At 37.3% G+C, this 17,335-nt stretch overlaps 1 protein-coding gene across 5 annotated transcripts in view; it reads right to left on the bottom strand.

The window, feature by feature from the left end:
- MFSD14B (major facilitator superfamily domain containing 14B) overlaps nt 1–17,335 on the bottom strand; it is an 81,719-nt gene that overhangs the window by 35,756 nt on the left and 28,628 nt on the right. For 4 of the 5 annotated variants that reach the window (XM_073805895.1, XM_073805897.1, XM_019942276.3 and 1 more), the window contains one exon: nt 13,557–13,652. The exons of the other annotated variant lie outside the window; for it this stretch is intronic. In XM_073805895.1, the coding sequence (XP_073661996.1) occupies nt 13,557–13,652 (96 nt within the window). The remainder of the gene's footprint in view (nt 1–13,556; nt 13,653–17,335) is intronic. 5 annotated transcript variants of the gene reach the window in all.

Genomic DNA, 17,335 nt, shown 5'->3' with positions numbered 1-17,335 from the left:
AAATTTTAGACAGAAACTGAACCACAGCATTTGGAACCACAGGATCTCTTATACATTGCTGGTAGAAATCTAAATTAGTATAATCACTTTGCAAAACAATTTAGCAAAATCTGGTTAAACTGAACTTTTGAATACCTATGATCCAGCAGTGTTTAACCACCAAAGAAAATCAAGCATGTGAACGCCAGGACATGTACAAGAATGTTTATAGCAGCACTGTATAGACAATGGAACAACTGGAAACAAATGTTCACTACCAGGAGAACAGAAAAATAACTTGTGTTAAAAGTACATAATAGAAAAAAAAGCTTGAAGTCCCAGAAGACAACAGAACATTATACATGTTATATACTCTTTTTTAGAAGTTCAAAAATAGTCAGAATTAAATAACATAGATATATCTTTGTGTGTGTATACATATAATAATGTGAGCTAGAACTAGAAAATAATCAAGTAAATGATAAATAAATAAATTCAGAATTGTGGTTGTCTTTGTGGGGGAGGCAGGGAAAGAGTAGGCAAAGAGGACACAGATAGAAATAAACTGTTGTTGGGTTAAGCATGGGTTCACAGGTGTTCCAAACATCCTTAAAAAATATGTTATAGAAATAAATTTTAAAAACAAAGAAGGATAAAACATAAAATAAGGGGGGATGAATGTTTCATTCCATGAGTGAAACAATGAAATCTATGTATCATGAAAAAAGAGTTATGATTAATCTAATTCTATGCACCTGAAGTCCTATGAATTATAAAAAAGGGGGGCAGGATAGAGCAACTGTATTCTAACTTTAGACAGTTTATCTCCACAGGTTCTTCAAAAAATGAAATTAAAATGTATCCATAGAAAAATTACTTCCAATCTATCTCCTAACACATAATTTTTAAGGTTTAGAAAAAATGTGTCATCTAAGCTAGTGGCATTTGAACTCTACTTCCTGTACTGAAAAAACAGAAAAGTAAATGAAGGACACCAAATATCTCAAGCAGAAAATCATCAAAGTTTTCAGAAAAATCTTCCTTAAATAACAAATTTCACAGGATACAGAGATACAGAAATTTTCTTTAAAGAAAAAGGAATACAAATCAATATTAGAACTGTTTAATAATTTGTCATATGCACCACCGAAATATGGTACAATAGCAATACACCAGAGTCAGTATATTTTAAATAAAGTTTCTCTGATCTTGGGTGTGCCAGTTATTTATCCATTGTCTTAGCCCCACTTTTTCCCTATTATACTCTGTCAGACCAAGGCTGAGAGCTTACAGATATTTTTCTAACTCCCCTTTGCCCATGGATTTCTTCACAGTTTTTGCCAGTGGGAAACAATAGGGTTGGGGTAGTGCTGGTGAACACTACGCCAATAACTTCAGAGCTGTCTTCATTCTGTCAAAGGGGCAGCAATGCTTCTCCTCTGCTGCCCCCTGCTTCGTCCTCACCCTCCAGACCTCTGACCTCCCCTAAAACTATTCTACACTCAACATGACCCAAACATGCATTCACTTATGCAGGTGATGCAATCTAGGAATAAGAGATAACCTCTTTAATTTGGCAAAACCATATCCATGTATGAATGACAGAACTTGGATTTACTGAACTGCACATTAAAATAAAGATCTAATGGAATTTCTGGCAGTACGAGAGACTGTTTCTGGGTAATAGAGCCATGATGCAGGAAGTCCTCTAAAAATTTTCAATCTGTGCTTTTTAAAACTTTCCTACTTTTTCCTATTTAAAAAAAAAGAAATAGTAAAGTTTTATTAAACAAGTACGTAAAACAAAACAAGTCAATAAATTTTTTTTTACAAAGCTAAGGACTAAACCTTCACAAAATAAAGCAGCTGAAAACAGCAACGTTCCAAACTTATGATAAATTCAAAAAAATTAAAATAAAGTATATAATTTTACTACAAAAGACAATAACTGTTACCATAATAAAGTAAACCTAATGATAAAAAGTATATTAAATATCTCAGATAAGATCAAAGCTTTCATTTTAAATATCTTTTTATACTAAAAACTTCAAGAAAGATATTATCTTTTTTCTTGAGAAGGAATACAGTAAACATAAAATACAATGGCATTTGCTTATCACTTAAAAAAGAAATTTAGAAACTTCAGAGAACTGAATTGACTTCCAGTACAATGAAGCTAATAAATATCTGTGTGTGTATATATATTACATTCAAACATACACACATATATAGCTGTTCTTCTCCACTTCTACCTAAAGTATCACTGATATGACAGAAAAAATATGAAATCAATTTATAGCATTCACTATTTACTTGGAAGAATAGTGAAACACTTCTGGATGATACAGAGCAGATAGGAAAACGCTGAAAATGAACCCTAAAGGAGTTGAAGAAAATAGTCACATGTTAAGGTGAAAAAGATCTTTGAAGTAAATTTTTCAGAATCCAAGGAAAAAACAAAAAAACAGAACTGGAGGAGGAGGAAGAACATCCATAACTGAATAGGTCATTAAAAGGTTACAAAATAAGCCCCTGCTATCTTGCTCTCAAAGCTGCTGACCTCTATATTTGTCCCCAAGATAACAATCACAAGCATAGTTCTCTGAAGTGGGGCTTGTAAGTGGGATACGTGCAGAACTGAATGGGGGTGGGATTCAAAACTTAGTTTCCCAGGTCACTTATGGCTGCCAAGAGTGCCACAAAGCCTTACAATCACTTGAGAAACTACTTCAGCACTACAGAGGAAATCCCAGAGCACCCAGACTTCCAGAACTCCTACAAGCAGTGCTTGTATTCGGTACTACAGAACAGGGATTTCCACCTGGGCTGGAGAATGACACTCTATAAGCTACCTGAGGTGTCTAGAACATGGGTGGCAAATTGGTAAAATGATATGCTTTCTGACTCATATTTTCCAAAGTGAGCTGGCTGTCATGTGTAGATTTCAGGAAATTTCACCAAACTCCATATGGTTTTCTAGTATTTCATAGGAAGTCAGAAGATTTCAAAACATGGGGCCTGAACTGCCATGTCATCGACTGGCTAAGTAGATAGTGGCTGCTGCAGTAGAAAGAGCATGTATTCCACCGATAACACCAACCCATTCTTACCCCCACTTCTCACGTTTACTACACTTGCATAGCCCCAGAAGACATTTGTTTTCACAATCCCTGACCTACCCCCTCATCTGTAAATATAAATATGTATAAAATTCAACAAAAGAAGTTGAAAAAAAACACTGGAAGGCACAAAAAAGAACATAGAAAGGAAAAGATGATCTACCTCACTGCCAAATAACCAAATCATGGTAGGAAACAGAAGAAAGCTTTAAAATAAGTATGTGTCCTCCAAAAGTTTCAAGAGGATGCCACATGCATTAAAAACAATGTGTTACACAAGGACCAGCACCAAACAAAGCAAAACAAGTAAGGAAAGTCTTCAAGAATTGATTAGAAGATAATATAGAAAGAGGAAGAAGAGCACCAGAATGGAAATATAATAGGGTAAATCTAACTGAATACTGACTGTATAAAATATAACAATGTATTATATTGTTTAAAAAATATATAATTTAGCTGCACAACAATAATGGAGGTAGAAGAGAAACACATCTCTCTCAACATATGGCAGAACAGGTAGACAAAAACTTCAGTGATTATATAAAAGGCATCAAACATAATTAACTCAAAATAGTTAACACTTAAAACACTATTCCAACCACAAAATACTTGCTCTCTTTAGCTCACATGGAACATTTATCAGAATTAACCATATACTAGAATATAAAGCAAACTTCAACAAATTTCAAAGAACCGAAACAATTCATCACAATATGTTCTCTAATAATGCAAGCTAGAAAAATCCCAAATGTTTAGAAATTAGAAAATACACTTCCAATAATCCGTGATTCAAAGAAGTTATAAGAAATATTAGAAAAAAGAATGAACAAAATGATAATAAAGATATAATAAATTAAACCTCATGAGTTATATGTATATCAATATTAATGCTTGAAAGGAATTTAGTTTTAAATACATGTAACTGAAAACCAAAAAAGGGCTGAAATCAATGTTCTAAGCTTCTTTATGAAGAAGCTAGGAAAAGAACAGCAAATCCAACCCAAAGAAATAAGGAAATGAGGTAATGTTTTAAAAAAGAGAAATCAGGGGCTTCCCTGGTGGCGCAGTGGTTGAGAGTCCACCTGCCGATGCAGGGGACATGGGTTCGTGCCCCGGTCCAGGAAGATCCCACATGCCGTGGAGCGGCTGGGCCCGTAAGCCATGGCCGCTGAGCCTGCGCGTCCAGCGCCTGTGCTCCGCAACGGGAGAGGCCACAACAGTGAGAGGCCCGTGTACTGCCAAAAAAAATAAATAAATAAATAAAATAAAAAAGAGAAATCGATGAAATAAAATCCAAACATTCAATAATGGAAATCAACAAAGCCAAAAATAACTTCTTTGAAAGCTTAGTAAAAGTGATAAACTATCAATAAGATTAACCAAGGGAAAAAACACAAATTACTAATAACAAGAATGAAGATTACGTACAGCAAAGGAAACCATCAACAAAATGAAAAGGCAACCTACTAACTAGGAGAAAATATGTGCAAATCATGTACCTATAATAGGTTAATATCCAAAATATATAAATAACTCATACAACTCAATAGCAAAAAACAGAACAGTGTGACTAAAAAATGGGCAGAAGATCTGAACAGACATTTTTCCAAAGAAGACATACTGATGGCCAACAGGTACATGAAAGATGCTTAATATCACTAATCACCAGGGAAATGCAAATCAAAACCACAATGAGATATATCATCTAACACCTGTTAGAATGGCTATTATCAAAAAGACAAGAAATAACAAGTGCTGGCGAGGATGTGGGAAAAGGGGAACCCTTGTGCACTGTTGGTGAGAATGTAAATTGGTGCAGCAACTACTGGAGGACAGTATGGAGGTTCCTCAAAAAATTGGACTACCATATGATCCAGGAGTTCCACTTCTGGGTATTTAGCTGAAGAAAACAAAAACACTAATTTGAAAAGATTTATGCACCTCTGTGTTCATCACGTCATTATTTACAGTAGGCAAGATATGGAAGCAACTGAAATGGTCATCAATGGATGAAGAAGATGTGCTGTGTATGTATGTGTGTATATATACACACATATATATGAACATTAATTAGTCGGCTATAAAAAAAGAATGGAGGGCTTCCCTGGTGGCGCAGTGGTTGAGAGTCTGCCTGCTGATGCAGGGGACACGGGTTCGTGCCCCAGTCCAGGAAGATCCCACATGCCGCGGAGCGGCTAGGCCCGTGAGCCATGGCCGCTGAGCCTGCGCGTCTGGAGCCTATGCTCCGCAACGGGAGAGGCCACAACAGTGAGAGGCCCGCGTACCGCCAAAAAAAAAAAAAAAAAAGAATGGAATCTTGGTGACAACATGGAAGGAACTTGAGGGCATTATGCTAAGTGAAATAAGTCAGACAGAGAAAGACAAATACTCTATAATTTCACCTATAAAAGCAAAAAACCAAGCTCATAGATTTGTGGCTGCCAGAGGCAAGGGGGCAGGGAGTAGGCAAATTAATGAAGGGGGTCAAAAGGTACAAACTTCCAATTATAAAACACATAAGTCATGGACCTAGAGACCGTCATACAGAGTAAAGTAAGTCGGAAAGAGAAAGACAAATATCGTATGATATTGCTTATATGTGGAATCTAGATAAATGGCACAGATGGACCTAATTGAAAAGCAGAAACAGATGTAGAGAACAAATGTATGGATACCAAGGGGGGAGGGGGGATGAACTGGGAGCTTGGGATTGACATATATACACTACTATGTATAAAATGGATAACTAGTGAGAACCTACTGTATAGCACAGGGAACTCTACTCCGTGCTCTGTGGTGACCTAAATGGGAAGGAAATCCAAAAAAGAAGGGATATATGTATACATTGAGCTGATTCACTTTGCTGTGCAGCAGAAACTAATGCAACATTGTAAATCAACTATACTCGGATAAAAATTAATAATAAAAAAGACAAAAAAACCCTAAACAAATAAGTCATAGAGATGTAGTGTACAGCATGCTGATTTTAGTTAATAATACTGTATTGCATATTTGAAAAGTGCTAAGCAGGTATATCTTAAAATTAAGTTCTCATCACACACAAAATTTATAACTATGTATGGTGATGGAAGTTGACTAGATTTACTGTGGTGATCATTCTGCAATATATACAAACATCAAATCATTATGTTGTAAACCTGAAACTAATGTTATACATCAATTAGACCTCAATTTTAAAAAAAAGTAGGGGCTTCCCTGGTGACGCAGTGGTTGAGTCCACCTGCCGATGCAGGGGACACGGGTTCGTGCCCTGGTCTGGGAAGATCCCACATGCCGCGGAGCGGCTGGGTCCGTGAGCCATGACCGCTGAGCCTGAGCGTCTGAAGCCTGTGCTCCGCAACGGGAGAGGCCACAACGGTGAGAAGCCCGCGTACCGCAAAAAAAAAAAAAAAAAAAAAAAAAAAAGGAAAGAAGATATTATGAACTTTTTGCTAATAAACTAGACTCTTATACGTTTAGTGAAAAAATTCTTTGAAAAACAGAACTTACCAAAACAGACACTAGAAAATATACATAATCTGAATAGTCACATCTCATTAAAAAAATGAAATGTTATTAAAAATCTTTGCTAAAATAAACAAAGGAACAAAAAACTTCAGCCTCACCAAATTCTTCCAAACATTTAAAGAAGAAATATCAGCAATCTCACTCAAACTTTCCCAGAGAATGAGGAGACCCTTTCCAAATTAATTTTTATAAGGCCAACAAAACCTTAATACTAAAACATGATGAGGACATTACAAGAAAAGAAAATTACACTCCAATCTCTATTGTGCCCATAATTACAAAGACACGAACAAAATACTAGTAAATCATATCCAGTGATGGTTTTTAAAATTATATATTTCTCATAACTGAGTGGAATTTACTACAAGAATACAAGGGTGGCTTAATATTCAAAAATCAATATAACTGACCACATTACCAGAATAAAGGGGAAAATCTAATTGTCTGGTTATATGCAGAAACTTCATCTGATAAAAGTTAACACCCATTCATTATAACAATAAGCAAAACAGAAACAGAAGGGAACTTCCTTTCTCTGATAACGAGTGTCTATAAAAACAATCTACAGCAAACATCATACTTAGTGGTGAATTTTAGAATATCAAATCATTTATGAGATAAGGACACCCGCTATGACTGCTTCTATTCAACCTTACACTGGATGTCATAATCAATACAACAAAGAAAGAAAAAGAAATAAAAATAAAAAGGATTGGAATGAGTTAAAAACTGTCATTATTTACAAAAGATATGAATGTGTATAAAACCTACAGATAAACTATAAGGATTAATAAGTGAATCTAGAAAAATTACTAAACACAAGGTCAGGACACAAAAACAAATTGTTTTATGTACCATCAACAATTAGAAAATTAACCTTTAAAACTACATTATTTACTATAGCATCAAAACCCAAATACCTAGGAATAAATCTCGTGAAAAATTCATGCACTGAGAAATGTAAAACATTATTCAGAGAAAGTTTTAAAGACTGGATAAAAGGAGAATATACCATGTAGATTAGAAGACTCAATAGTGTAAAGATGTCAGTTCTCCCTCAATTAATCTGTAGTAATGCAATCACAATCAAAATTCCCAGCAAGATATTTTGTGAATATTGAAGAGCTGACTACAAAATGTATATGGATATAGAAAAGACCTACAATAGCCAAGGCAATCTTGAGAAAGAAGAACCAAGTTATGAAAGTTATATAAGATATCAAGATATTGCTATGGAAATCAACACAGCATAGTATCGACACAGGATACATACACAAATAGAATACAAAACCTAGAAACAAATCCACATGAATATGGCTGCCTGCTTTATGACAAAGTTGACACATACAGTGGGGAAAGAAAGATTTTTTAAATAAATGATGCTGGTTCAACTATATATGAACCAAAATGAATCTTGACCACTATAAAATACAGTGATTTTTTTCTAGATGTATGGTAGATCTGTGTGTGTAAAATAAACCAATAAAGCTCTGGGGAAGAAGAAAGTTTCTTTAGCAAGATTTTAAGAAAGCAACCAAACATAAGAAAAACATCAGTTAACTGAACTATGTAAAGATTATGAACTACTGTTCATAAAAAGACATTATTAAGAGAGTGAAAAGGCAATCCAAGGAGGGAAAAGAAATATGATCAGATATTCACATGGCAAATAAATATACATAAAGGGGGTTAACTTCATTGATCATTAGGAAGATGCAAATTAAGGCCACACTGTACCCATCAGAATGACTAAAATGAAATACCAACTGTGAGTGAAGATGTAGAGCCTGGCTTGTTGGAGGGTAAATTGATTCAACCACTCTGGAAAACTTTTGGCAGTATATACCTAAATTGAACAAAACCCTCCAATTTTTCTCCTAAGTATGTATTACAAGAAACAAGAAAAAATGTTTACACCTTAACTGATAAGACATATACAAGAAATATCACAAAAGCAGTATTTGTAATAGGCAAACACAGTAAACCCAAATGTCCATCAACGATAGAACGGATTTCAGAGATTTGCTAAAAGGATTCACAGGACTCAGAAACTGTTATACTCACAGTTATAATTATAGCAAAAGGATATAGCTCAGAACTGCAAACTCACTATTCTTGCCTGAAGTTCAGTAGCTTAATAAATAAATGCTTCTCAGTTTGTTGTGTGCCTTTGAATCCCAGAGCACTGAAATGGTTGTTTTTGACTGTTTTGTCCAGCTTTATTAGGACAGAATTTGTTGACCTCCTGTAATATCAAAAGTCAAAAGTCTGACAGTAATTTTTGAGGGAAAAAAAAAGATGAACTTTGCTTCCAAGACCTGTGAAACATTATGAAGTATAATGAGAGTCCCAAAAGAGAAGGAGAGAAAGGGGAGCAAAAATATTAAAAAATATAATGGCCAAAAACTTCCCAAATTTGATTAAAAATGTTAATCTACAGACCCCGGAAGCCAAACAAACCCCAAGTAAAAGTAACACAAAAAGGGAATTCCCTAGCAGTCCAGTGGTTAGGACTCAGCATTCATTGCCGAGGGGGCAAGTTCAATCCCTGGTCAGGGAACTAAGATCCCACAAACTGCAGGGCATGGCCAAAAAAAATGTAACACAGAAAGATCCACACCTAGACACATTATAGCATAGTCAAACTGTTGAAAGACAAAGAGAAAATCTCTAAAGCGGCAAGAAAAAGGGAATGAATTACCGTTTACATCAGGGACTGACAGACTTATTCCATAAAGGAACATACAGTACATAGTAAATATTTCAGGTAAGGTTGTCTGTGGTGCAACTACTCAACTCTGCCATTGTAGAACAAAAGCTGTCACATTCAATGGGCATTGTCATGGTCCAACAGAATTTTACATTTGAATTTCATATAATTTTCATGTGTCACCAAATACCTTCTTTTGATATTTTCCAACCTTTTAAAAATGTAAAAAACATTCTTAGTATACAGACCACATAAAAACACGCAGTAGGCCAGATTAGGCCTGTGGGCCATAGTTTGCAGACCCCCTGACATCAAGAGAACAATAATACTTATTAACAGCTGACTTCCTGTCAGATACAATGGATGCCAGACAATATAATGACATATTAAAATGCTGAAAAATCTATGAAAAAAACAGAATGCACACTAAATATTTTATATACCAAATTTTAAGCCGAAGAGACCCACCAACAGTTTCCTTGTATTTCCATGTCAACTCTTCTTATAACTGTATTAATTAGGTAAGTGGGAAATCAGCATTGTTTTTTTTAAGCATTCACAAGTTTATAGATATAAAAGCATGCTACAGATTACAACATACAACACACAAAAATAGGTCAGAAATAAATGCCAAACAAAGGTCACTGTGTCTAATTAATACTCATGATATCATAACGGTCAGCTTGGCAAAAGAAGGCAAAGATTTAACACACTGTCATCATATATTATGGATACCTTTAGTGAATGCTACTTATTTTAATAATTATATGACACACAAGAGGGTAGGTTCTGGGTACTTTGGTCAAAACACTATTAGGAACCTGTCAAAACCATAAAAATGAGCCTGGAAAATCTTATGAATCCAGAAAGCAAACAGTGTCCATGTGACTATAGTTAGAACTTACTTCCTTTTCATGTGCAGAGCAAATCATGCCTCAAAGTGCCTGTGTATTATGCCCAAAATGCCTGACAAACAGCTCTATCCATTCCATCCACCTCAACTCCCAAGAGGAAACACTGATTAAAGCAAAGGAAGCAGAAGCGCTGGACTGTGGAGCAAATAAGGGGCTGATGAGATAGAATATATGTTTGTTAAATGAAAACATATTTTGAGAGTAAGTAAGAAGGGATAGGAAAACTGAATGCAGCAGGGAAGTGTTTAAAGAGAATTCTTTGGATTATTAGATCACCATACAGACAGAAGATGGTATAGTAAGGAATATTGAGTCCTTGAATCTCTATCAGGATTCCAGGAAGGTGAGCTTATAAAAGAAAATCTGCAAATTGCAAAACTAAAATTCTTCACTCACAAGAATATTAAGTATATCTTTATTGAAATAAGTGTTCTATTTAAATATACCTAAAGACGTTTAAATAAATTTAATCAGATTACTTTATTTATATTAAAATGAGATCAGGCCCTCTAAAAGGATGCACATTTTGAGTAGAGGGTAGAATGTCAGGCAGGGATGTAAGACAAGAGAAAGGTCATTTTTATGTACGAAGAACTAATAGTACTACTAGAAGGTTAAGGTCACTGTGTAAGGCCAACTTTGTGGTTTTGCTTCAGTGTATTAGGGGTGGAGACCTTTCTGATGGTGCTTAATTAGCAAACTAAAGTTGTAATCTATGACATGGCCACATGAGACAGGCAACAAATCTCAGAGAAAATGACTAAGAAGAAGAAATTGTTCTACACTACTTCAAACAGAGGGTCCTAATGAATGCTAGGATGCAGAGATAGTCAGATTGGACAATATATGAATATGTATGTACTGTTTTATATTTCCAAATCCTCATCTCAAGACTGTATTTTCTTGCTTTGGAAACAGGACAGAGTGCTGCGCACTAGCTACAGCCAGGGGGGAAAAAAAGAGATCTTTCTTTTCAAAAGGAGGAGTGAACCAGTCCCCCCATGTCAAAAAAGAAAGAGAGTTAAACTGTGGTGTAAAATCTGGGGGAGATAGGAAAGTAAAGGACATTTAGCTTAATTTAGCAACACCAAGAGCTTAGAGAAAGAGAATAAGCACATCTATTAACTCAACAACACTTCTTCTATGACACTGTAGAGTGACGCTAGTAACTCCGTATTCCTCACATAAATGTTCTTTTTAACCAAATCTTTGCAAGAAGCAAAATTGCTCAGAAACTGCAAAGAGGCAGTAAAGCAGCACTTAAGCTGGTTTCTAAGACTGCACTGCAGGGTCTAACAGGGACACAGTAACCCTAAGAAAATTATCTGCTCTGGGCAGTAAGAAGGAAGAAGGTACATTAATTAGTCCATTAACTTATTAATTAAATTTAAAAGGGATCTGATAATCTGGTCTAGGGTCAAAAAGGCCCAAGAATTTTAACCATCTGGAAGGAGGTTTTAGAATTTCTCACATGGTATCAAAAACACTACAACATTCTTCATTTCAATTTGAATTCTTACCAAATGAAGAATGATTACAGAATTACTTCTACATTTAGCAATTATAGGCAACGGGTTGCATCAGAAAAATACTAGTTTGAAACTCTTAACTTTGTAAGCTAAAGAAACTGTGGGGAAAAATTCAGAGAACTAGGGCCAAAAATTAAAAATTAATGAAAAATTATTTTTATATGGGCTTCCCTGGTGGCGCAGTGGTTGAGAGTCCGCCTGCCGATGCAGGAGACACAGGTTCGTGCCCCGGTCCGGGAAGATCCCACATGCTGCGGAGCGGCTGGGCCCGTGAGCCGTGGCTGCTGAGCCTACGCGTCCGGAGCCTGTGCTCCGCAATGGGAGAGGCCACAACAGTGAGAGGCCCGCGTACCGGGGGAAAAAAAAAAAAATTATTATAACAGTTTATTAAAATGAGCAGCATGGTGTGTCTATATTTACACTAAAAATATGTCTTGGAGAAGCAATAACTTGACAACACATTATGTGTGTGCCCACAACACATACATTTGTTCAAAGAAAATACACGTTGAGCATCAACTGTGTTCCAGGCAGCCCTAGGCACTAGAGACTGTGATTCACACAGCACGCAGGATTTCGTGAAACTTAAAATGGAGACCACTTATCCCCCATTAACTAATAACCAGTTACCTCCTGCAGTAAAGCATTATGAAGAAAAAGGAAATGCAATGAAAAAGAGTAAAATAGAGGATAAAAACACAGGCAGTTTTTTAACCTGTTCCATCCAAAATGTAATTTTAACTGTGCCAAAAGAATTAAAAACTTTAAAAAGGGTATAGCAAAGTCATATGTAAGGTTAATAGTCATCCTCTAAAGTTCTCTATTTTCTAAACCTAACTTGGGAACAAAGTTTATCTGAACCCAAAGGGATTCTCTGGTAAGGCTGGTGATTGGGAAGGGTTAACCAAAGATTTTTTTTTTTTTTTTTTTGCAGTACGCAGGCCCCTCACTGTTGTGGCCTCTCCCGTTGCGGAGCACAGGCTCCGGACGCGCAGGCTCAGCGGCCACGGCTCACGGGCCCAGCCGCTCTGCGGCATGTGGGATCTTCCCAGACCGGGGCACGAACTCGTGTCCCCTGCATCGGCAAGCGGACTCTCAACCACAGTGCCACCAGGGAAGCCCTAACCAACGATTTTTAAAAAACAATTTAAGTCAACTGAACTGTAAGGCCAATTAAAAAATACCTTTACTAAAACTAAGTGTTAAGTAGTTACTAGGCACCTAAAATCTGCACCCCAATCTTTTCTTCAGCATCTCCCTTCCCTCTAACCACACTATATATCAAACATCCAAGTTCTTACTAAGAAATTCAATGGCTTCTACAAAGAAATGGCTGTAGGTCAGCTATCAAAAACGGAAATCGGGGCATTCTTACATTCATCACTGTCATTGTTAAACGGTACTTACTAATCTCCTGTTACTATGTTCTTAAGTCAAAGGTCATTACACCCATACAAAGGAAGTTACAAACTTCAACAAAGCTTTGCAATAATTTCTTAAAGACTTCTTAAAGATTTTCCTAGATATACAGACTGTAGTTCATTCACAGCACTCCCGAGATTCTGGGAGTGGCCCTGCTACCCAGGAATATTTAATAAGCAGGTATTTAGTTGCAGGTGGTTCACAGTCTACACAGTGGAAACAACCCAATGGTAAACAGTCTTAAATTATTGTCAAGAGCTACTCTCAAATACATACCTAGACATATAGCTCTGGGGACATATGCTTAACAATGTCTCTGCTCTCATAAACAAGGACCTAGTTCAGCAATACTTACAGTTAACATTGGAGTTGTCAATAGGCCCCATGCAAAGAATTCAAGGAAGATGACAAGAGCAGCATGGTGTACACTTGGTCGGCCAAAGCCTTGTAGCTAAAAAAGGAAGGAAATTATTATGAAAAATAGTAAACAGCTATAAGAAACTCATTATCCTAAAATGGTATCTAACATACACACACACACACACACACACAAACTGTATAAAATAAACTTAGGACCTACCTATATTATTTAAGATAAAACTTAATTCTGTGGTATCTCTGATTTCTTCATCTTCCCTAATCATGGAAGGTGCCATTGATGAGACTTTCTACTTGTCCCATCAATGCAAATCACTGGAACTTTGGTAGGAAATCAACTGCTTCTTCAAGAGACTGGAGTTCCAGGACCTGAATATTCTGTCTGAACACATTAATTATGTGTTCCTTAGCAATTTGGCCTAAGCCTGAAGTTTCCCTTGCTACACAAGAGTGGTAGGCAGGGGATATGCTCAAAAGCTTCAGGGGCAGCACAGATGACGTAAAATTATAGGAGGTGGGGAAGAACAATAAGGACTAGGTCAAATCTGAAAACACACTTTGATACCTCAAGGTGTCAAAATCCAGCTTTCTGTTTCTGTTTTGTTTGAAAAACTGTGCCTATTCTGCTAGTTTTCTGCAGTTTATGACTTCTGGAGATAAAACCTAAAAGTCCACTCAATTTAATGTTCTTTGACTCTGTGCCAATGGTTTTTACAAAATCAAGTGCTGTACTAGCATTTTGTAATAACTGGAAGTGATACTTACAAAAGACTTTGCAAAATCCCCATTATTCCTAAGCTTATATTTTTAAGACTTCAAAAGGTAAAAGCACATCTGCATGGTTTAATTAGAATCTAATCATGAGGAAATGATCAAATTCAGATTGTGAGACATTCTACAAGACAACTGGCCTGGTCTCCTTAAAAATGTCAATGTCGGGGCTTCCCTGGTGGCGCAGTGGTTGAGAATCCGCCTGCCGATGCAGGGGACATGGGTTCGTGCCCTGGTCCGGGAAGATCCCACATGCCGCGGAGTGGCTGGACCCGTGAGCCATGGCCACTGAGCCTGCGCGTCCGGAGCCTGTGCTCCGCAACGCGAGAGGCCACAACAGTGAGAGGCCCACGTACCACACACACACACACAGAAGTCAATGTCATAAAAGACCAAAGTAAAGGTAGGAGACTTGTACAAATTAAAGGAAACAAGAGTCATAGAAAACAAATGGGGGATACTGAACTGGATCCTGGATAAAAAGGAGACAAGAGGAAAAAATTTCAATATGTACTATATATTAGATAATCATTTGGCATTGAGACAGGAAGGGGGCAGGGCACAACCTTTAAAAGAATGACATGGCCTGAGGACACGATAAACTGGTTAGAACCAACTAGGTTCAAGATGGCGCACAAGTCGACTTCCACTAGACCTTGAGCCTCAGTATATGCTCACTGTAACACATCAGCACACTAAATGACACACCCACAGGTGCCATAACAGTTCCAAGGCTGACCATAAAAGGTCAACAAGTGGGAAATGGCCCAATTCCTGGAAATCCCCATCCCTTCCCCAAAATAGCTGAAATACTCCTCCCACTCATTAGGCTATGAAATTACCTACCCCTATAAAAACTGACAACCCCGTACCCTGGTGCCTCTCTCACCTTCTGAGATGGTCCACACTCTGTATATGGAGTGTGTTTCTACTTGAATAAACTTTCTTTCACTTTACTATGGCTTGCTCTTGAATTCTTTCCTGTGCAAAGCCAAGAACCCACACTTGGTGGCTGTCCCAGGGACTCGCCTGAGATAGGAGGTGACCATCCTCTCACTCCCGCTATCTTTCCTGCAACAGCCTTAATGTTACTGCAACTTGTTGTCAAATGATTTGGCAAAAAAAAAAAAAAAAGGAACATATATACTTTCTAAAGCAAATGTCACAAAATTTAATTTTGTTAAATTGTTGAATTTAGATGAAGGGAATGACTATTCATTTTACTATTCTTTTAATTTTTGTAGTTTTGAAAATTTTCAAAACGGGCCAAGAACAATTGTTATTAAAAATCCAAACTTGTAAATTTCTAGATTTTTGCAATGTCTAATAATAAGTAGTTTTAAATGTCACTAAATAAGACATTTGAAAAACAGAAAGCATTTTACAAAATTTAAAAGAAAAAGAAGCAATTAAGCATCAAACAACTAAAAAAAAGATCTTTAATATAACCCAGCCTTCAAACCATGTTTTTTTTTTTTTTTTTTGCGGTACGTGGGCCTCTCACTGTTGTGGCCTCTCCCATTGCGGAGCACAGGCTCCGGACGCGCAGGCTCCGCGGCATGTGGGATCCTCCCGTACCGGGGCACGAACCCGTGTCCCCTGCATCGGCAGGCGGACTCTCACCAACTGCGCCACCAGGGAAGCCCCAAACCATGTTTTGAAACAAGGAGGGAAGGGGGTAGAGCACAACCTTTAAAAGAATGACATAGCCTTGGATACAGCATAAACTAGTTAGAACCAACTAGGTCCAAGATGGTGGTAGATTCGACTTCCACTAGACCTTGAATCTCAGTATACACTCATTGTAATACATGAGCATGCTAAATGACATACCCACAGGCGCCATGACAGTTCCGAGGCCAATCACAAAAGGCCAAAAAGTGGGTCGTGGCCCAATTCCTGGAAATCCCCATCACTTTCCCGAAATAGTTGGAATAATCCTCCCACTCGTTAGCCTATGAAATTACCCAGCCCTTAACAACTAGCCACCCCATATTTCAGGGCCTCTTGCCTTCTTAGATGGCCCACACTCTGTCTGTGCAGTGTTTCTCCCTAGGCCGCTCTGACTTTCCAAGACAACATTCTGTCTATGGAATGTGTTATCTCTCTAAATAAATCTACTTACCTATCACTTTGTCTCTCACTGAATTCTTTCTGTGACAAGACATAAAGAACCTGAGCATCATTAAATCCTGAGACCAGGTGTGTGACCTCAATTAAAAGACAGTGGGTTCAAGTCTGGGTTCGAATCCCAGCCTGTGGGTTCAAATCCCATCTGAGCTGTGAGGTTTCAGTTTCATCAGTTCTTTATCAATAGAATAGTGAATGGAAATGGTAGCAACTCATCAGCCTCTGCCTGTGAGGAGACCTTCTGCATCAGTTGTTCCAGCCCCTGGAGTCAGAAACTCTGCCATTGTAATTGTGCCAATAACAGAGTAGCTTTCCATCCTAGCTCCTTCACCCTCTGCAGGGCAGCCAGAGCAACCATTTAAATGTAAATCAGATGTTACTCCTCTGCTCCACCCTCCCTAGCTCCTACTGCACTTGGCCACACATCTAACACATCCAACTGGTCCTACACGTCCCTATTCCCTTGTTATGCTCTATTGTTTTCTAGAAGATGTCTAACAAACTTCACTCTGTTTATTGTCTACCTCCCCTGGAATGGGAATGTAAATGCCATGAAGGAAAAGGATTTTTTGTCTGTTTTGTTCAGAGATGTATCCCAAATAGCTCTTCTCTCTATATAACAAGCACTCGACAAAATACACATGATATAGAAGAAGGAGCTCTTCTGAGACTGATGTCTTTTCTCTGGTCTTTTAAACAGCAAACCCCAGAATGTAGAAAAAAATGACCCATATTCCTCAAAGAAACAGTATGGGGTGGGGGGGAGGAACCATATACTACATCAGTATATAGATTAAAACAAATTTAAGAAATATTAACCAAAAGCAATATGTGCACTTTGGGTTTTGACTCAAA

The sequence above is a fragment of the Tursiops truncatus genome, chromosome 6 (genome assembly GCF_011762595.2).
Source record: "Tursiops truncatus isolate mTurTru1 chromosome 6, mTurTru1.mat.Y, whole genome shotgun sequence".
NCBI lineage: Eukaryota > Metazoa > Chordata > Mammalia > Artiodactyla > Delphinidae > Tursiops > Tursiops truncatus.
Note: the sequence above shows the minus strand (reverse complement) of the source record. Positions and strands in the feature narration are given on the sequence as shown.